Here is a 22,008-nt window from a genome sequence, read left to right on the forward strand (position 1 = left end):
ATCACGGTGCCCTAAAGAGGGCCGGTCACATGACAAATCCGCTTACAAGGAGCAATAGAATATGCAATCACGTTCACCGGGCTGCGCTTGATTCATTATTAACCACATGCCGCAAATTGCTCGTCTGATTTGTTTTCATGTTTCCAGATGTTTTGCGTCATGCAGTCCCCAAGATCCAAAAAGACATTTAATTCCATCATCACGTTTAAGTGGACTGCCTGAAGACGCGCTTTCATTCAGCTTTCAGGCTCCAAGGACAGTGTATGTACAGGAAGATTATCGTCCATGAAAATGACTCCTAGCTATTGCAGATGAACACAGGCTGACAAAGCTGGAAAGGTCAGAGAGGTGATAAAAAGACGACGAATTTCTGTGGAACAGGACGTTACTTTATGCCCCCTGTGAGAAAAACACTATTCACCTTTTCCTGTTTTGAGAAAAAAATAAAGGTTTAAAATAAACCATTTAAGTCTGACGTAGACCTTTGGTTTTAATCCTGGACTGAGCCATAAACATGGCCACTTACTATGCTTTATTGATCATGAAAAATAAAAAGAAAGCTGCAAAAAAGAAGACGAAAGGAGGAAGGAGAGTACTTTGGACGATATTATCCAGCTGATATCTCCAAGTATTGCTTATTTCTTAGAAACATAAATATCTTGTCAACTTTTGGACACGACAACATTTTCAAATATACAACTATGTCGAACTGATACGTCTACGTGAGCTTTTATTACACAAATCGCTTTGTGATATCAAGATTATTTGTTTATGCTGAAAGGAAAAAAAGTATGAGTGATGAAACATTTGCAACAAATGTTTTCCTAGTGAAAATAAAACTTTTGTTATCTGAGGTTTTGACTCTGATCTTCTATATTGTGGTCAAGCAGTTGTCAAACTGGCTTCTGTGAAACGTTTCCAGGTGCATTTATCAAAATCAGCCGATCAGCCACAGCAATAAAACAGAAAGAAAAACCTTGTACGCATTTGTTTTATTGCCACTACCAAAAATGCTGAACATGTAGCTACTTTTGTGCTAATTTACTTTTATTACTGTGTGTTTTACTAGTTTTAAAATTGATTGTCGTAAAAAGGATTGTAAAATTGGTTTAATGTAGTGTCTTATCAGTCAGATTTCTTTATTTAGGTTTAGCCGTTAGGATTTGAGAATAACAGAAAGTTCAAAATAAGCTTTAAATGGCACTACAGGTAATGATTAGAACTCCTTTTGTAATCATATTTATTTCACACATAAAAACAAGAAAAGAAAACTGAAGGTGTGGTAGAATCTTATAGGGGCTATAATCTGAAAACCACACCCAGAATAAAAATAATACAGTTTACAAATTAAAATTATAGACACTCATTAAAGCAATGGCAAATCTAAACACTGCCCTGGACGAGCATGTGAACCAGTTAGCATAAATGATTTCAAAAAATGAGGGTTAGGGTCATAGGATGTCATTTTGTAATCTGACATAGTCCATGGACCTCTTTCTAATCCAGCAATTGTAGAATCCGGTTGTCTAGCCTATAGCCTGCTGTTTTTGTTAACATTTGGAGGATACACCCAGAGCTGCAGACAGGATTACTTCAACCTCCCAATATTCCCCTGGATTATCCCGCTGTGCTGCATCCTCACGGCCCAGAGACGCACAGCCTGTAACGGCTCCAGACCCGGCTGTGCGTCATCACGCGACAGTCCCCAAAACACGCAAACTTATGAGGGAGTAAGAAAACAAAAACCTTCTCAAATGTACAATTTCGCCTTTACTTGCGCGGAAACTCGCAGAGAAACATAGCGCCAAAGAGAAAACAAGCGCACAGTGGAGCGCACACTTCAGCAGTGAGGGTGAATTCCTCTGATTGTGAAATGGATGAATGGATAAAGTGCGGTCCGTGCTTCATTCACAGTGTGAGCTGTGCGCACCGAGGAACGGCGAGAGGAGTGGACGATAAACACGAGGAGACGCTGTTCGCGGTTTCTACCCAAAACGTCCAGTTGCGCACCACGTCTCCACCGGCTGCGCTCACGCAAGTTACCCCGAAAGCGCAATCAGGCGAACACACGAATCACACGGATGTCGCGTGTTTTGAGAAGCTGTAAAAAAGTGTGATCAGGACGACGCACAGTCCGTCTCCTAACTGCACCAGCTCTGAGCATCAACACGCACACAAACCCACCTCACATCCTCACACACACACACACTGTTTGCTCCGGCTTTTACCACACAAAAAAAACCCAAAGAGACACAGAGGAGCAGCATTTAGTCTTCTTACCTTTCTTTATCTCTTTCCCAAGAAGAGGATTTGATTCAGGTGTGGAAGTGGAACAGCTGACAGTGTTGGCGAAGAGGCAGGAATGAGCTACTCCCGTGAATGCAGACGACACACGAGCTGGAGAAAGTGAGGAGGAGAGGGAGAGGAGGAGATTTGAAACGGGGGATCGACAGCGGCGGCGGCGTCTGTGTCTCTGAGATCAGAGGATGCGCTCATTCTCACGAATCATCTGCTGGATTCAACCGTTTCAAACGTGGACATCATCCTCTTCGGCAAGAGTTGGGACACGATCAAATCACACAGTACACGGAAACTTCCGCGGCTCAGAGGAGCTGCAGGAGGAGGAGGAGGTGGAGGAGGAGGCGGCAGCTCACAGAGAGAGAGAGGAGCCCGAGAAGCTGAGGATGGAATCTGGCTCAAGCCTGAGAGAGAGAGACGGAGAGAGAGGGAGAGAGAGAGACAGAGAGCACACATTCTCTGCAACTCTTCATCACATGTGACAGAGTGAACTTACAGCGTCTGTCCACAACAGACATCCCACAAGAATAATAACAACAACAGTTTAACATGAGGGTCACGTGTGATTCAGTTATTGCTCTTAACTCATCCTCATTGACACATTCAGTCTACAGTTGAATCCATCAATGCACATGGTTCTCAAACTGTGGTGCGTGTACCGCCAGTGGTACTCGGGAGGAAAAATGGAAATACTGCATAAAGCAGGGTATGTGTCAAAGTGATCAGAGTGGAGCTGAGGGAATTTTGAGTGTGAATGAAACAAGTAACAAAAAACATAACAATACATTAAATCACAATTAGAGTCACAGTATCTCTCGCTCCATCTTCATCTAATGTCACTATACCAGTGTGTGAAGTATATGTGAGGAAGAGGAGGAAGATGAGAGAGCAAATACATCTTCCTCCTGTGAATAGTCTGTAGCTGACTTTGCTCGCCCATTTATTTACACCACTGTATTTTAACGCTGGCGATAATGGCGTTACTTTGAGAGCTCAATTTTTTATCTCAGGTGGTTCTTGGTATAACAAGCTTGAGAACCACAGCGTTCATCCATTTGTGACTGAAGAGAAAAAAGAAGAGAGCATGTTGAACTGCGGAAAATGATTATATATTGACTTCCATTTTCAGATTTGTAGACCACCTCTTTAAAAAATGTTTTCAGATGGACGGATTGTATTTTTGGAAAGTCTTGACATTTTCAGCACCAGCACTGTGAGCACTCACTGCTCAGCATTTATAGTTTAGTTCCCCTTATTTTTTTAAACATCAGCTTTAAAACTCCTTTTTTCTCTTTAAAGCCAGATTTCTCCCCCCCAGCAACAGAAAGTGTGGGAGCCATTTCCGCAATTTTTGACATTTCAAAACTTCAAACTTAATCGATTCACTTGAAACAATGACCATTTGCAAATCTATAGGATCGCGTAGTGTTGGTTCTGTGAGCATGTGGGAATCACTCAAATACAGCTATTGATTAACCTGCAGATTATTTTTTTGCAACTGATCAGTTTTGTAGTCTACAAAATGTCAGAAAATGTTGACCTGTTTCCCAAACCTTAAAAAAGAACAATATTTTCAGTTTACTGTTGCACAGGAGCAAAGAAACCAGAGTATATTTGTATTTAAGAGGCTAACAATCAACCTGGAAATCTAGCAAATGCACAAGAGAAGTTCTGTTCATGATAGCACGTCATGGAGAAAACAGACGACTGAATGAACTGGTGCGCCGCGATTTCACTCAGCATGAGAAGCCAGAGGCCTATCACTCATCCAGATGGTTCCCTCCATTAAAACCAAATGCTCATCACCTATCCAAATAATCCTCCAGCAAATTATACAAAATATTCAGGTAGGCATTAGGATACATGATACACAATAAACGGCGACATACTGCAGCGCAATCAATAAGAGACAACAGATTGAGTTTAATTGCTCCTACAGTAAAAGCCTTACACTGGTTTATTTTCAGCGATGAGCGCGGGTGAGGTTTTGCAGATGGCAAGAATCTAACAAAACAAACTGTAAGCTAAAAAAAAAAAAAAATTACGAGGAGAGTAACAGGTTCATGGTCAGTGTGTTCATATTTAACAAAAAAACATGAATCTATTGCAAAAAAATATTTTTTTTTTGCATTAGACACATGTTCTCTGTAAAACGTACTGTTTTGAACCGACCACTGACTAGGGCAGTACTGCTGAATTAAACAGAATACATATAAGAAAGCATTATAAATGTACAAAACAGATAAAACTATGTACATAAAAACACACTAAGATCACTTGCAGTAGCTCCCATGGAAGAGAGGGGCGAGATAAAATATGTACAAGTCTTTTAAAAAATGCGGAAGATGCAAGTGGTTGTTGTTTTTTTCCCCCTCTCCACCGAGACGAGCGTTTAGCTCTGCTGTGTGTACAGACTGTCATCCTGCCCATCGCCTGTCCTCCGTTTCCTCTGAACAAACTGGGCCCGCTGCCAAGGCGATGCAGTAATAGAGTGCAATGTCTGTCCTCTGACATCAACCTCCACCTCCGTGAATTAATTTGCAATTTTTAAAAAAAGAGAAAAATAATCAGACTGATGAACAATTAGTGCGTCGGCCGCCCGCGTGTGAAGTCTTCGTTGAGTAATGGGGAAAGTTTTCAGCGTCTACCGTTGATCGATGTGGCTGCACCAGAGGCGGAGCGGCAGTTTCCACATAGAGACACAGCACTCATTCACAGCTGAGAGAACCAGAGTGGGGGGGGGGGGTTTGCTGCAAAAACATGCCAGTCAAATTACAGCCCTCATCCACAAAAATAATAAATAAATGAATTTAGCAGTGTAAGTGTAAATATGACTTTCTTGTGTGTCCTATGTGTGATTTTTAGGATATTATGATGAGCTGTTGTGGCACTTGGCAGCACTTTAAATAGATCCAGTGTGTAAGAATTAGTGACATCTAATGGTGAGACTGCAGACTGCAGGACTCTTCCACTAACCTAGCCCTCTCCCATGGGTGTCATGGGGAAACGACGGTGACCTTCGCATATCACAAATGATGGCGTTCTACTTGGTTTGATAAGTAAAGCTTTTTAAAAAGAATGGTTTGACCATTCAGGCCAATAGAACAGAGAAATAGCAAAAAGTTAGGAGAATTTATTCAGGCTACAAATACGATTAGAAACTTATGATACTACATTCACCCCCACTAAATGTTACACACTGGATCTTAAAGTGTGGCATGACTGAAGACACTACTACTATACTGTGAAGTCCTTTCAGCAATATAACGTCATGTGCTGCTGCCCAGCTTTGATTTACTAACTTGCAAATGGCATCAACAGTGTTGGCTGTAGTTTTAGCCAAGTGCACGGGATGATGGAACCGGTTCAGCAAGCAAAAAAAAAAAAAAAAATCAGGCTTTATACAAAGCAGCCTCTCAAAATATCGATATCCCAAAATTCCATTCAACAGTGTTGTTGAAATAGAACTATTAAAAATAAGTTAATTCATGTAGGTTTTAATGAGCAATGAAGGCTAAAAAAGAAAAAAGCCTGTTTGGTTCCTTGGAGAAGTTGGATGTCGTCCACGTCGTCTCCTCGGGGCTACGGGGCCGGAACAATCTGTTTAAGGCCGTCATATCCTTGGTTGTGCAGGTACTCCAGGTACCAGCTCCATGGCTTGGATTGCTAAATCAGACACAGATGACATCTGATCAAAGCAATGCCTCTTAATCTTTGAGATGTGACACGGTGTACATCAAACTACATAGTCTGAAGACTATTATAATTGCAGAAATGAAAAGGAAAGCCTTCATACCTTTATGGAATCGAGGTCCAAGTCCTTTCTCTCAGGCCAACACTGATAAAGAGAGAACATTAATATTCATTGTCAGCCAACCCCGTTAAATCCCACAAGATCACTGCTGAATGCTGCAGTTCGACCATACCAAAAAAAGGGTGCCTGTATTATTAAACATGATGAAAACCATGTCTCATGCAGCGCACCATTAATAATAAAATGTCTTTCTGTATTAATGCATCTTCTGTGAGGATGCATTAATAACACATTTGTCTGCTCAGCTTGCCTGTAAGTCTATTAACCAAACTGCGCAGATTGGCTGCAGTTTAAAAATAAGCACAGGCTTTGCAGTAGGTAGTGTTTAAAAAGGTACACAGCGAAAGCATTTCCATCCCACATATCTCCACGAGACATACTGAAGGACACGCTCACCTTGTGGTGAAAGTCGACGGCATAGCTCAGGAAAGCAGGGTGGTGGACCAGGTCAAAACTCTTTGAGTATTGTGGCACGTTGCTCTTGAGGAGCAGCTCCTCTCCCAGTTCTACCCCCATGCCCGAATGAAACATTCTGGAGTTCCACAGGCAGCTGACCATGACGACCAGGTAGTGGTTGAACTCGCGAAACGTCTGCCGGTTGATGTGAAAGGCCTGCTGAGAGACGGATTTCAAAGTGAGTGACAGAATGAGAGGGAAGAAAGGGGTGGAAATGCATACAGAGGCCGACTGAATCCCTCCACATCTTCAGAGTTTCACATCTGACATCTGCAGAACAGATTCATTTGCATGCCATTTACCGAGTCAATTTTTCTTAATAAAACGTGCCTCTGACATTTTCAGGAGAGCGCACTAGCTGCCTGACAGACAATTCATAACTCACAGCGGCAGCTATATTACAAATCAACAACTTTTTAGGTCCTCGTCTGAGACAGAATTGGAAATGGTTTGATGCCTGTGGATTCCTGTAGAGCACGACTGAGAAATGTAAAATGCATGAAAACTTCTATAGTTCAGCAAAAGGTGCACAAATACCAACAAATGTTGTTTGTATCTGTGTGGCAGCTTCTTTTCAAGTCAGTGGCTGTGAAATCACAGAAGTTTGTTTTTACCTCTGTGCCTTTTTCTTGATTCTTAGCTGACGTCAAGTTCACTTTGTACCTGCACAAATAATAAAAAAAAAAAAGGACAATAAAAGACCAGTGACTTTACACAAAAGTGTCTGTTCTCTATGGTGTCAAAAGAAATACATGCTACCATGCTCCACTTTTCTTTTGCCACGGCTTTTTATGTGTTGGTAAAATTTCGTAACCCTGGGGTGTAGTCAAATGAACCAGCTCTGTAAGGATTTGTCTTATTAAGGCCTGGAGTTATAAACGACGCTTGGGTTCGACATAACAAGGAGAAGAGGTTGTAAGTGTATTGCCTCTTAGCTCTCATTATCATAAATCATACATTAACATGTACATGAGTGCAACGCAGCCATTTGATTTCAGTTCTGTTCCAGCGTCAAATATGCATAAGCGCGTGCCATACTGCGTTACGGTTGAAGCCAACATCGTGCATCTAGAAAAGCTTGTGGGGGCCGCACCTGTACATGATGTAGGCCAGTCGATCCACGCTAACAGGGTCAGGGGAGAGCAGGGCTGGGAAAAAAACGCCAGGTGGGAACATCACGATGAGGGGGAGCCCGTACTTCAAAAATGTATCACACACCTGGGGGAGCAGAGAAATGTACACTAAGAACCACAGACTGAAATGTAAATCTCACTTCTGTCTAGCTGTAATTGTGGCTCAGTTAAAACATTGAACACACTGAACTGTGTAACTAATCTTGAGATGCCATCTTCTTTCTCATCTTTTTGTGCCAAATAAAACCAGGAACTACTGTTCATGCTGTGCAGTAAATGTTTTTTAGGTGTGTGTAGCAATAAAGAAAAGAAAAAAAACACTATATAAACCGCTCCATTTGATTGTAAAATGTGACAGTCTGACGTAAATCTTTATGAGAAGTTGCCAAGCAACCAGAAGAAAAGGCGAGAGAAGTTATTTGTCCTAGCAAAGACACAGCTGAGAGGAGGTCAAAATTCCAGCATCAGTTGAAGAATAACAGTCAAAAAGAAATATAAAGCAAAGGTGAAGGGAATTGGCTGATTTACCGTCTCATAGAAGTCCAGGATGAAGCTGAGGAGAAGGGAGTGGCCGCCTTCCAGCTGAAGGCCCACAGAGGCGAGGCGACCCACGAAGTGAACCAGCTCCATCACCGAATCCTTGAACCCAGACAGGGTCATGTTTCTGGGACAGAGGGCAGAGCAGAGTTAGAAACATGCTCCGACCGGAGAACTCGGGCACTTAGACACTAAACCATGTGGTAGCACAGTGAAATCAGTCAAATTGACAGCTTACTACATTACAGAAGGACAAACACTGAATCACCACTGATGTGAGAATGTGCACAGACACGCAATCAATTATTTCTACATCAGGCGAGTTTCGGAAGGGCAGTGAATAAAATGGATCTCTCCATTTATTGGATTATTTATCATGGGTTTACCCAGGTGAGAACTTAATACTGATTATGGCCGGGTATTAAAACATAACTGTCGATAAATTCCACAATAAACGGAAGCTAGTTTTTGAGTCTACTTTGTCTCAAAATTCAATTAATAAAGATCTAAGTAAAGGGGGGGCCAATACACCCTTAAGTTGCCTTCACTGCATTGATTATCAATGCATAATAGCTGGCTAAATAAAAAAAACAACATAATAATTTATATTCTGTACACTGGGACTTCTATAATGGAGCAATCTGTAATTACACCAAGTCACAGTGAGTAAAACTGAGGTAACAACCTTAGGACTTTTATGTGTGAAGACATTTTGCACTGAGACTGAAGATTAAAGGGCACTTATCAATCCTTCTAAAACTGCAACCCCTGTCTCGATTAAATTCACATGTGTTTAAGGTCAGCCATTTGTTTACGCTCAAGGCATAAACTCACACAGAGGTGTGGCTGTTGAGGCTGATGTCGAGGTCATCCTCCAGAGCGTACACTGAATGCCAGACCAGCCACTTCAGGAGCATACTGTTGAGGCACTCGATCAGTCCACACTGCAGGAACACACACACACACACACACACACACACACACACACACACACGCGACATAGAGGAGAAGCACAGAGAAGTTAGTTTGGAGAATAGTTAAAGCTCCGGACTAAACAAGGGACTCGACTTCGGCTCTTTATAAATACCACTAAGAGAAGGTTTTGTTATGCGAGCACAGTAGAGTTCTCATTCTACCAGTGCCTCGGGGAGCTAAGCCTACCTTGAAAAACAGCGAGGATGTGAAGAAGAGCTGCATGAGGGGCTCAAACAGGAGCCGCCCGATTTCTAAAGAACAGAAAGAAGACAGTTAAAAAAATGCGGTTCATGCTGCAGGGTGTATAAAACTGCATCACAATCACAATTCTCAGTGTAGGACACGGGCTTTTGTTATTGTGGAACATGAGCAAGCAATTCTAATTGAAGACGGGGAGGAAAGCCATTGTGAGCACAGCGATAAGAGGGCATGAGTTCAACACAAACATGTCTTCCATATGGCGTTGATGTGGCTGTTTCTAGATCAGACGATGCACACAACATTTTCTCTTCTACAAACTTACAAAACATCCACCAAAAACTGGGGTACTTCCAAAGGTGGGGATTCTAAATTGCTGACCGTGCAAATCGCTCCATCTGCAGACAAGTTGTGCTGTAAATTCTCTGCCACCACAACCACACGGTTGTTGATGAATTATTCACTCGTTCAGCTTGACAGCTTACATTTCATTTTCAATCAGTGAAAGTAACACGGTGAGACCCCTGGTTGTTATGTAGTGCACTCACAGGCCCACACAAGATCCTGTGAGGCAGACAGCCACAGCAGTGCCGGGGTTTTGTTTTGTTTTTTTTTACAGTCGATTCATTTATTTTGAAGCAATTAAAGGGGTTAGGGTTAGAAATGAAAAGGGATACTTGGTCAGTGATGGTGACAACTTACGGGAGCTGGGGACAACAGGAATGTTGCTCAGCAGGCTGAGGATCTGTGGGCGGAGGAGGGAGCCATCCCAAACGCTGAGGAACTTGTACAGGAACACTTCTGTGCTGGAAAATGATTCCTAGTGTGGAAACGTGATGAATTAAAAAAAAAAAGGTGTAAAATCCGAGATCATGAGTAATAGTAATCAGAGGTGAGGCTCACCTGGAGAAAGTGCTGTGTGGACAGCAACTTGTCCAAAAACTGGAGCGCTTCTTCGGAATTCGAAGCTCTTCCATCGCCACAGAACAGGAATTCTTTGCAGGAATAGCAAAAAGGATAATTTTGTGAGTGTAAAAGGGCAAGGGAATAAAAAAGAATGAAGCAGAGGGATTCACACGTGCTGCATCTCCACACACACAAGTTCCTTTTAAACCCTTCTCTGAAAGAAGCTCTTTGATATGCCAAGCAGGCAACACACACTTACCTTCGTGGAGGGCGTAGCCTAGCCAGAAGTTAAGGCGTAGGAGAGCAAACTCATCCTGTACGCAGTCCAGGTACTGTAGTGCCAGACTGGAACCCAGCAGTGAGCCCATCTGAGCAGGCAGCTGGTGGAGGCAAAATGAAGAAACAGGGAACAGATGCAAGAAAAGTTTAATTGAGAGTTTGAAATGGTTGAATATCCATAAACCGAAAGAAGTTATACAGAGCTAATTCTTCAGTCATGCAAATAACCCCCATAATTCAAAGACTGGGACAACTCCTTCATCGCAGGTTGTATTTTATGCTGTCCCCTAATGTGTAACCAGCCGGCCGCACATATGGAGATTAGGACTGCATGATAAATAAACTGAGAGGACAGGCACGGTGAGTGGACACAGCTGAGTTAATCAATAATTATAGAGCGACGGTATCATTAAACTGAGCAAGCATCTTTTTCCTTTTGACAACAGGAGACGAGGGAAGTCATCACACTCTGTCAATGCCTCTGTTGAATAGTGATTGACTGTCCTCAGCTGTCTTTATTCACACAGAAAAAACCAGACGACGTTGTTCAAAAACCTCACAGCCTATGCTGGTTTTTGAGAGCAGTGAAAGAGGCGAATTTATATAGCATGACGCATAACAGTCTGAACGTAATTTAAAATGACTTATATTAGTTTCACGGGTCACTGAATCTAGAGGGCAAATAGACATTTATATAGAGCGCTCTTTAAATGACCATTTGCTTTGTAACTTTGATCAATGCATTATTTAGCTCCATCTCCAGTTCCATTATTCATACAGGATAGATAAATGACTGGTATCTGTATAAGAGAGTCTTTTTATGAAAACAAATGACATGGATGATGCTCATTAAACTCAAATCTAATTTTTAGAAATGGAATCACAGCCTTTGCTGAATTTACCCAAGGACAATGTTTTAAAATTATAATAGCTACACAGCACCACCCAGTGGATGAGCGGATAAATCGCAGACTGTGGTAAAACATTCTAAAATGACAGGGAGGAATCCGATTTCATTTTAATTCATAAATGATACTTAAACTGTGGAAGCTGATGATGAAATAGAGTAAATGCAACAGAAGACACAGAGGTTTTTCCTGGGCGGTGTTACCTCTATACGGTGCATGTGGTCAAGGAGTTGTGTAAAGGAGCTGAGCTGCACCAGAGGGACCAACTTTCTGCCTAACGACGGCTCCGTCTGAGCCTGTTTATTCACTTGCGAGCACAAAACTGGCAACTCCAGGTGATAGTGTTTCTGAAAAATAAGACAGTTGAATGATGTTAGATTATTAACACTCACAAGAGAAACAAATGAAAGCATGGGAAATAGAAGAAGCGCTGAAAACATAATTGTCATTTCAGTTTAAATTCATTCATAAGCCAAATGATTATTCACTTTTTCTGTTTAACAGAGAAATGCAAACACCACTTGTTTTAGCTCAAATGTTTAAACCGGTACTTGGCCTGAGATGCTGGCTGACTGATTGAGTGACTGCTCTAACAACTAATTATCTAATTTATTCATTAAAAGTGAATAGTTTCAGTAATCTCCCAATAACAAATACCAAATTCTCAGTTTCAAAACTGATTATGAACTGAATATTGATCCTGGAAAACTAGTTGTAGCCCTGTAATGATTGCCATTATCTGCAGGCAATCCATACAACCACACATTAATACACACGATGAATAAGCAAAGTGGCGCGACAAAAATATTGAGCCTCTACGTGTGGGTGTACGGTGTGGTAATGGTGGACGGAATGAATCTCAGAACAGACATTAGCGAGCCGCAGCAGTAACTGTTGTGTAGCAGGAGTGATTGCATACACTATAACCAGTGCATCTGACAGCTTAAATAGATGCCCATACCCTTTTCCGCGAGCTGGTCTTATCTTTAATTGTGGAAGGCAGACTGGCGCTGGAGGCAATCTGGGAGCCATTCCTCCTCTGGACAGCAATCAACGCCGACTTCCAGGGAGAATTGTGGTTCCTAAATCCACTCTGCATGAAACAAAAAAATATGTAATTTAACGAAAGCTGTAGTGATGATTCTATTACAACAGCAAGATGAGCAGTAAACAGCAGAGTTCATGGACTAACCTTCATTCGTGATGGAATGGAGAGAGTCACATATTCAGGACAAAACACTTTGTAAAGTGACAGAAGGTGCAAGAGGAACGGCTGCCTTCCCTGAGGAAACGAGAGCAAACGACGACACACTCAGTGCAACTTATATTGAACATTTAAACTTCAAATGGTGATCCCTTCAATAAATACAATAACAAAGAAAAACAGAAAATGGCGGCTGTCCACATAAACAATGTTTATGATGAAATATGATTAAACACATAACACTAGAGGATATCAAATCAATGGAGTAGTTACCAGCTTAGACTGCAGCTCCAGCAGCTTCTGTACTCTGAAGTGTCGTACTACAAAGACAAAATAAATACAGAAATAATTTACAGAAGGTTGGAGAATATTGAAAAGAGTACAGCTGAAACAATTAATCAATTACTAAATTAATCGACAACAATCGATTAATTGGTTTAAAGCTTTTTTCATGATTAAAACAAGATTTCCGATATAAGCTTCTTAAATGTGAGTATTTTCTTAATTTCTTTGATAACATAGAAATCGTAAAAAGTCAATGATTTGGGTTTGTGGACAAAACAAGACATTTGAGAACATCATCATTCCCGGGTTTGATATTTTATGGACCAAACGATTAATCGAGAAAATAATCGACAGATTAATCGATTAATGAAAATAATCCTTAGTTGCAGCTCTGTAATAGACCACACTTTAAAAAAGTAAGTACAATGGTACAGTTGTGGATCATGCTTCAGGTGTTACAGTGTTTGACATACCACTTTCCTTTCTGGTCAAAAGGTACAGCAGGTGGCAGACGAAAGGACACTGGAAAAAGTCACAACATATACTGACTTCATAACAGTGCAGTGGATCTCACGTTGATTCACAGTGGGTGGGTCACTTTCATTACATGGGTAAAGAGCTAATTATACACATTTATAACCGACAGTGAAAGACATACATATTTGGATGATTAAAGCCCTAAAACTACCAAATGATACTCAGCCTCATGGCTCCTGATATGCATTAGATATAAATCACATGAACTCATTTATGTTTTCCAGTCAGGAAGAAATTACCTTTTATTTATCACACCACTCTCTTTGTACAAGGCACATGCTCTGTCATATAATGTAGATAATGTAATTAATATGACAACAACCTAAGTGAACCATTTACATAGAACACAGCTTGTTGCAGCAATACAAAGAACATCGGCTGACGTACCAGATATTCCTCCGTGACAAAGCTGAAGATGAACCCATAGATGGCCCGCAGCTGGTCCTTTGCATCAATCATGTCAAATATGGTCAACACCCACTTTATAAAAAGAACCTGTACATGCAAGTAAACACAAAAATGAATGAACTGGCACAACATTAGTTAAACAAACAACTTTGCATAACAACAACCAACTGAAAATCTAAAAGGCTACTTATTGTAATGTTTTATTAGATGTACGTGAAGTTAAACTTGAAGTGGTCCAAGTTCCCATACTCATTAGTGAAAGTACTAGTATATACACATACTTGAGTGCTGGCGGGTATTTTGCAGACACCCAGCCAAACCATCGCTCTGACAACAGCCTCCTGTGGCACCACAGAGGCAGGAACCAGACACTTCAGCACCCGCACACATGGACTAGTCCCTACACAGAGAAATTCACACAAACAAAATCAAGTCTACCACACATTAACAAGACAATTTTAATGTTTCATGTTGTGGCACTATGGCATGGAACATACAAGCTCATGATAAGATATAACATCATACCCACCTAACATAAGCAATGTTTGGATTCAGCATTCTTTTCAAACAAAAACACACATACACGACAGTATTGGTTTGCAAACTGAACTCTGCCTCTGGGGTTAATATGGGTGCAGTTTTTTCCCCGTCTGCAGGCTCCTATGGTTACGGTGGTGCCCACAAGACTGGCAGGTTATGTGAATTGTTGTCATATGTAGCCTCATCATAAACTGGCATGTAGAGGTTAGGCTAGAAAATTGCACAGGTGAGGAGTTGTTTTTCCACTTTGGCATTCTTGCTTGCCGCACATCACTCTGTGTCTTTAGGTCAGCTGCAGGGTCGTCTGCTGTTAACCACTGCGCAATGATGTTTGGCCCCCTGAACCAGTTCAATCACTCTGCAGGGAATTCCCTGATTAAGGTTCCAGTGGATAAGAATTGGTGAAATCTTGTGGAAAATGGGGTGAGGAGAAATCCTTGGCACTGCCCTCCCTTTCGCCTTGGGTTCTATCTGCCGATGTGTCCTTGGGCAAGACACTCCTGGCAGCTGGTGTGATTGAGTATGAAGGATGAAAGATAGAAAATGTGCTGCATATATGCGCTGTATGAGTGAATGGGTGTGAATGGTTGAATGGCAGAACTGTAGTGTAAAGCAGCTTTGTGTGGTCACCATGACGAGAAAAAAGCACTATATAAATACAGACCATTTAATTCAGTGTGAAAAGCACGCTCTGACCAGTCTGTCCATGCTGTAGCCTTACTAAAGGCTTTTCTTAGGCATCGAAAAACAAATGCCCTTAATTTTAAAGCATTATTATATTTACAAACATACTGTATCATATTGTATCCTATTTCTGGCAACAAGCTCTACTAAATGGTTAACTCAGGACCTTTAATACCAAGTCCACCGTGAAGGAACCATCTTACCCATACGGAGGCTCATGGCAAACTCCAGCATAACAGAGATGGCTTCTGGGGAAAGTCCTTTACTGTAGGCCACCCTCTCCACCAGCACCAGGTTCCTCTCCAAGTTATCATTCCCAAAAGCTGGAGTTCCTGCTTCCACTATAGGAAGGAGACAAAGCATCATGTCAGAGAAAAAAATACAACTTTTCTGCTTTCCCATCTTCACTACAAAGAGACTAAATAAAATTTTTAGACCATAAGTTATCTACAAGATCAAAAGCACCACTTTCACACCACACATTTTGGCATGTTTTAGCAGCAAAAGCACAGGTGTTCATCAATTTTCAACTGATTAATCATCAACACGAGGGTCACAGGGGAGCCAGAGCCAATCCCAGCAGACATAGCACGAAAAGTGGGAGATATGGACATGCCCCTTCTTGTTTATGCCATAGCCTTCCGATTGCTCCTTCAATTATATAACATTATCACCTCCACAAAGGAGTCTTATGTTTTTGACTGCATGTGTCTGTGATTCTGTTGCGTTTACTGGGGATGCAGTTTATTAGGTTTTGGTGATGATCTGGATACAGATTCAGGATTGTATTGACACAGTGGTAACTGAGCATCTTTGTGGGGGTTAGTGCTCTGAACGCTTTCACTAGTGCAACTCTAATTCTTGATTTTGATTTGATTAATTGATTTGTCATTTAACTGTCAGAAAATGCATATTATAACTTGAGAAAGGAAAGTCCTGTATACAGATATGCAATTCTTTAGCACAAAATCATCCTATTTAAGAAGCTGTAAACATCAGTATGTTACATGTCAAATTAGAAATGAAAAGAATCCTTTTTCAATATAGTGATGTATGTTTCTTTAAATCCACCATTTGCTATGACAAGCTGTTTTAACATGTAATAGCTAGTCTGGGTATGAATTACAGGTATTGATAACTTAATTATTCCTAGTCAAAATGAACGTTTGAGATATTCACAATAATATTCCTCCACATTGAAAAAAAATCCATTCATATGTACGGGGTTTGTCTTCATGGATATCTTTAATTCAGTTGTAATTTTCTGCAACTAAAATATGACAGCATCCATGTTTCCAATATGCTTGAAATATCTATTACTTACTTATTAATTGCTATTATAACTATTCTTAAACTTAATTCCCACGGGGTTGAAGATATCGCGAGCTAGAATTAAGCCTTGGTTTATCTTAGTTGCACACTATCCACAATTCTGAATTATTTGTTATGACAACCCCCCTTTACACATGACTGAAGAAAGTGACGTCATTTTTCGTAGGAGGAATTAAGTTGTGGTATCTAAAAGTTGCATTGTGACGACGTAGAATCAAATGTGTTTTACAAATCATTAAAAGTAAAAAAAAACGGCTTGGCATAGTTTAAAAAATCATGCTACTAGCTTAAGCCTTGCTCTGTTTGGGACTGACATCATCAAGCCGAGAGCTAACATTAGTGAGCGAACGTTGACAACCAGTAAATCTAAGTACCGCAGTGAAGTAAACTTAAATAAAATTTGTGCGGTTCTTCCTGAATGTTTTTTTTAAACCGTCCATCTACTGTGGCAGCTCCGTGTGTTTGTGTGGGCCAGTCGGGCCACCACCTACCGTCAGAGAAGAACTTGAGGGCCAGAACGAACGGGTCCTCCGCCTCGTTCTTCCTTCTTTCTTTCTCCGCTACTCTCACACTCCTGTTAAAGCTGCGACTGTTGGGCGCTGGTTGAGACGATGAGTCGAACAGGGACGGTGATTCGGAATCCGACGACCCCGACGCGCTTTGGTTAGCTGCCATTTCTACATCGCTAAAACTTAAAAACAATGCGACTCCCTGTCCACTCCGCCCGTGGCCATTCAAACAAAACTCAAATTCTGCGCGACCGTTTGCTCTGCGCCTGCGCAGTACGGTCTTTCCGCTTCAAGGCTTCCCGGGAGATGTAGTCCATCTGTCATCAACCGTCAAAACGATTCAAATGACGTGAAGCCAGGAAGACTACAAACCTAATCAAAATCCACCAAGGCTAAATGTTTGTCTGAGTTTGGGATATGCAAAAAAGAACATTTTTTTTTTTTTTAATAGGACAAAGGCATGTTTATTGTTTTTCTGTATCTTTACTTCTCTGAGGTGTGACTCCACTACCACTTAACCCAGATAGTTAATTAATTATATTGATTATCAAATAAATGACAGATTCTAAAATATGATACTTTTAGGGCTGCAACTAACAATTATTTTTATAATTCTATCATCTGTTGATTTAATCGAGTACTTGTTTGGTCCATAAAATGTAAGAAAATCTGAAAAACTTCTTACCAAATCTGGAAATGAAAATGTTCTCAAATGCCCACAAACCAAAATTATTCGGTTTTAATTATTTCTTTGTTATATGGAGCACAGAAACCAGAAAATATACAAATCTAAGAAGCCAAAAAACGAGAGAGCTTGTTTTAATTATAAAAAAGATTAAAATAGTTGATTAATTTAGTAATCGATCAATCGATAATTTTTGAAGCCATAGATATGTTGAATTCAACGGCATAGTCTTGTTTAGTGTTTAGTGCATAAAATGACATCACTCAAATGCTACATTGCAAATTGTATAATCCAGCCTTTTGATATCTTATTTACTTATTTAATAACTCTTCCGCACTCAGGATAATTCAAAGACATGAGGTGCTGCCAGCCCCAAATTTCACTAACTCTGTGATAAAGCCTGCTTCTTTTCTGTCCATGAAGATGTAGACTCACCCATAGCAACTCACTTTACGGAGAACATAAGGTGATTATATCATTGCAGCTGCCACCACCCTTTTACACTTATGTTTAATTGCTGTACTTTATAATTAATCCGATAACTCAGAGTTAATACTGAGAAATGATGACAATGACAGCAAAGTTTGAACACAAACATCCCACAACAGCAGCAATAAAGCATTTAACTATGAGCAAATGAAATGCAGTGATACAAATAAAAAGATTTAGCCAGTCTTACCTCCAATTCTTTATTTCAAGTGTATCACTTACAGAAATATTATGAATCTCAAATGAAAGCATTTTATTCCCAAAGCAAGACTTTTTTAAAGGAATGACTTTCATTTTCTTTTTTTCTCCAGAAAACAAAACAGATGAGCAGACCGTTGGGAGACAGTATATTAATATACATATAGTAAAATGCAAATAAAAAAAAGACAAATTTCACATTTTAACAGGCAAAATTATTATTTGGATAGCTTCTGCTGCACAAGCTAGCAGCAGACATGAGGCAACAACTTGTGTCCTTGACAGATAAACAACTTCAGTGAGGAAACAGAACCGGGGGGGGGGTTCAACTTATTTCATGTGTACTCAAAAACTTTACTGAGATGAAAAGTACATATTTAGCAATAGACTTCTGTTAACACTGTGGATATGTAATACATGTCATTGTAAGATTAAGATTAGTACAAAACATTTAAACAATGCTCTTTTTGGTTTATGTGTTATTGTCTCGACCAAATGAAGCATGCTTGAAATATTGAAATTCATAACTCATCAGTCTGTCTTACTCACAGTATAAAAACAAATTAGAAAAACAAGCGACGGAGACGCTTTCATGAAAAACAGCATTCTCAACATGCAACATAAAACAAATTCAACCAATATAAACAAAACATTTTAAACAGTGTAAGACTGGAATGAACAGGGGAAAATGGAAGGACTATTATTAAAATGAGCTGAGCTCATTGGAGTTTCCACAGGTACGATTGTCCACAGTTATGTAGAGGATTTATGGATCAGGAGTTCTCAGTTTCACATGAAGAGTGTAGAGGAGAAGGTGAGAGTTTTCAGTCCACCAGCTGGATGAGGAGAGGGACGTGTGAGGGCTCTTATTACTGGGAGTGACTGCTTCCTTCAAAATTTGAATTTCTACAATCCATAGAGGTGCACCAGGTTCCCGTTGCTGTGTCTTAGACCAAAGTGGAAGAAGATCTTAAGACTGCTTGACCTTGTTCTTTTCCTGATCATTAATGTGCTGTTCCTCTCTGCTGTCCTCTCGCTCTGGCCGCTCATCACCCTGACGGGCAATAAGCAATCGGCAGGTGAGCAGAATACCAAAGACTAGAGCGTGGGCATACCGCTTCAGGGGGTCTCCTACTAGCTGGTGGAAGAACAGGACAGCCAGCATGACCAGCAGCAGCAGAAAGTTGGCCACATCCTTTGGTCTGCCCGGGACAAGGGTGAGCACCACGCCGCAGCCCACCTCCAGAGAGCCAATGATCTTACGCAGTAGGACTGAGCTGATCCCAATCTTTTTCAGGCCTGGCAATGCCTTGGCATAGCTCTTATATGCTCTTTTCTGCAAGAAAAATAACAGATTTATTTTTATACATTTGCAAAATGAGTTCACACCAACACCCATGGATTGCTATTTTAGGCTGTGTTCAGACTGTCCAAACTGTTAATTGCAAGTGATCAAGTGGGATTTGTATATCCGGATTTAACCAACCAACATCTACATGTGTTGCTTTGGAAAGACGGGAGCGTACCACCAACATTTGTGGTGCAATGTAACATGCCACCTCATGATGGGCTTCGCAACACTCTGCAACATGAGTGACTACGTCCCGCAACAGTTTTGATATCACTGTTGCGTGTTGCAATACTTCTGATTTGAGTGCTCAAACTGACACAGCTGAGCCACACTGTTACAACCCAGATTCAATTAGATTCATCAGATTTGATGGTTCACATGTCAATGTCCTTTTAAGCAGCACTTTCATTGTGCCAGTGACAGCACCACAGATATACCCACATACTGGTGTAGGGCTGCACCACTGATTTGGAAATCAGAATTGACTAGAGGATTTCGCTGTCGACACAGCTGATCTGATCAGAGACACGTGGATAGGGAAAGAAAACAGATATTAGTCACTTCAGCCTGGTAATCTGAACGTAGTGCACATGTGTTTTGAACCAAATTTGCCAAAATCTAAACCTGGCAATCTGAACAATAATGTAAGGTCACCATTACATCATGTGTAGGAATTGGTGAGACTGCAGATCGTGACAGTCCCATTCCCAAGTGCACCAGGGAACTATTGTGGTCTCACAGACCAGGAAGGATGTCACGTCTTCTTCATGGCAACACAAGATGTCAGCTTCCACGAAGCAAGGCCTTTGCATTAAGTAGACGCTCCGTAAACCAGACGATTTCTATTTTAGGTACTACATATATACAGTTTCTACCCACTAAATCTTACACACTAGACCTTTAAACATTAAAACGCTCCAATTGAATCACAAATTCTGCAAAATTAACCTTTAACCTGTAATCTAACTATGCACTTTATGTCATGTAAAGCCTGTCAGCACGGACTTAATGTCACAGCAGTTGTGTCTTATCCACCACTTGGGGCATTTTTCACCATCAGCAAGTGCATCCCTCAGAATTTGCTCGAATGCGCCGCCATTGCTGTGGAACTGTTCCGTTGTCTGCGATATTTAAACGAGAAGCTTAACATTTACAACATGTTTAACGGGGCTTTTTATGCTCACATATGCGTAATTTACCAGTTAACATCCTGGCAATTTGGGTTGCATGACAAAATGCGACGAGAACATTTGATAAATTCATTCATTCATTATTATTCACCCCTGTTCCGTCATCAACGAGTTACTCCGGTTGAAACAATACCGATTTATACGTGTGTTCTGTGTAATTTCATATAATAAAGGCCCGGGCTGCGTCCACTATGTTGTTTCACACATGAAACACACCAGCTCGTTCACATCATCATGAAAACACAGCTTCTCACGGGCAGATTAGAAGAGCAAATCAACACGAGGACCGTTTATTTGGGTCAGCATCACCACGTTATTCCACCGTTTATCGTCTGCAGCCAACGAGAACAATGGCCTTTATGGCTCAGATTCACTCACCATCTCACTGTACGCGTCTTTGCTAAGTCTCGGCGTGAGCTTGATGGTTCCCATGAACACGAAGAACAAGCCGAGTGCAAAAGACAGAGCTACAATAGTTATTGTCCTTGGCGAGGCCATGTTTGTGTTTGTGGAGCGTGCTCTGCTCTCAGTCGGACGGTTCCCACAGAAGTGACTGAATATGAATGAGGAGTTTCCCCCGATGAAGACGCGCAGCGCCAGGGGGATGGGCTTCTGGAGGAACCGCAAAGATGGCGGCGATTTACTGGAGCTGAACCATGGACGTATTATAAAAACTGGATAGAGCACCGCCCCCTTTGGCTCCGTTCATTCTTATGGAGTGGATTTTAGTCCTCATAAAGCAGCAAATACAAGAAAACACAGTGAGGACACCTTATAGACATAATGCAGAGGTGTCAAACTGGCAGCCCGAGGACCACATGTGGCCCGCCAATCGATTGCATGCGGCCCACCACTTAATATCAGCCCGTTGCAATAATATACAGTATAATTAACTTTACATAAGTGCAATATACATATACAATATCTCATGTTATGTATACAAGCTTGTTTTGTGTTTTGATCATAGTTGTCCATTTTGTTATTTACTTTATTGTCCATTTTGTTATTTACTTTATTTTAGTTTTTGCTATTAATAGTATATATAATAATAATTAAATTAAATTCACCATCCCCTTAACCTCACCCTAACCA

At 40.9% G+C, this 22,008-nt stretch overlaps 2 protein-coding genes across 3 annotated transcripts; both read right to left on the reverse strand.

Moving 5' to 3' along the window:
* Positions 1 to 4,197: 4,197 nt before the first annotated feature.
* On the reverse strand, positions 4,198 to 17,245 carry LOC122777978 (centromere protein I-like). 2 transcript variants are annotated; one of them, XM_044039462.1, is made up of 20 exons: positions 16,986 to 17,245; positions 15,366 to 15,503; positions 14,220 to 14,338; positions 13,918 to 14,025; positions 13,467 to 13,515; positions 12,982 to 13,028; positions 12,697 to 12,786; positions 12,466 to 12,597; positions 11,708 to 11,851; positions 10,577 to 10,697; positions 10,315 to 10,406; positions 10,114 to 10,231; positions 9,400 to 9,464; positions 9,073 to 9,182; positions 8,230 to 8,365; positions 7,662 to 7,786; positions 7,183 to 7,231; positions 6,509 to 6,724; positions 6,095 to 6,136; positions 4,198 to 5,964 (listed from the first exon to the last, which is right to left on the reverse strand). In XM_044039462.1, the coding sequence occupies exons 1-20, from the start codon at positions 17,167 to 17,169 to the stop codon at positions 5,881 to 5,883; spliced, it is 2,169 nt and encodes a 722-aa protein (XP_043895397.1). In that variant the 5' UTR covers positions 17,170 to 17,245; the 3' UTR covers positions 4,198 to 5,880. The 2 variants fall into 2 exon arrangements, with proteins under 2 accessions (XP_043895397.1, XP_043895396.1); XM_044039461.1 differs by having other exon boundaries at positions 6,509 to 6,727.
* Positions 17,246 to 18,363: 1,118 nt separating this feature from the next.
* LOC122778114 (novel acetylcholine receptor chaperone) lies at positions 18,364 to 21,534 on the reverse strand. The gene is made up of 2 exons (XM_044039702.1): positions 21,295 to 21,534; positions 18,364 to 19,711 (listed from the first exon to the last, which is right to left on the reverse strand). The coding sequence occupies exons 1-2, from the start codon at positions 21,412 to 21,414 to the stop codon at positions 19,346 to 19,348; spliced, it is 486 nt and encodes a 161-aa protein (XP_043895637.1). The 5' UTR covers positions 21,415 to 21,534; the 3' UTR covers positions 18,364 to 19,345.
* Between the last annotated feature and the right edge of the window lie 474 nt (positions 21,535 to 22,008).

The sequence above is a fragment of the Solea senegalensis genome, linkage group LG12 (genome assembly GCF_019176455.1).
Source record: "Solea senegalensis isolate Sse05_10M linkage group LG12, IFAPA_SoseM_1, whole genome shotgun sequence".
Taxonomy (NCBI): Eukaryota; Metazoa; Chordata; class Actinopteri; order Pleuronectiformes; family Soleidae; genus Solea; species Solea senegalensis.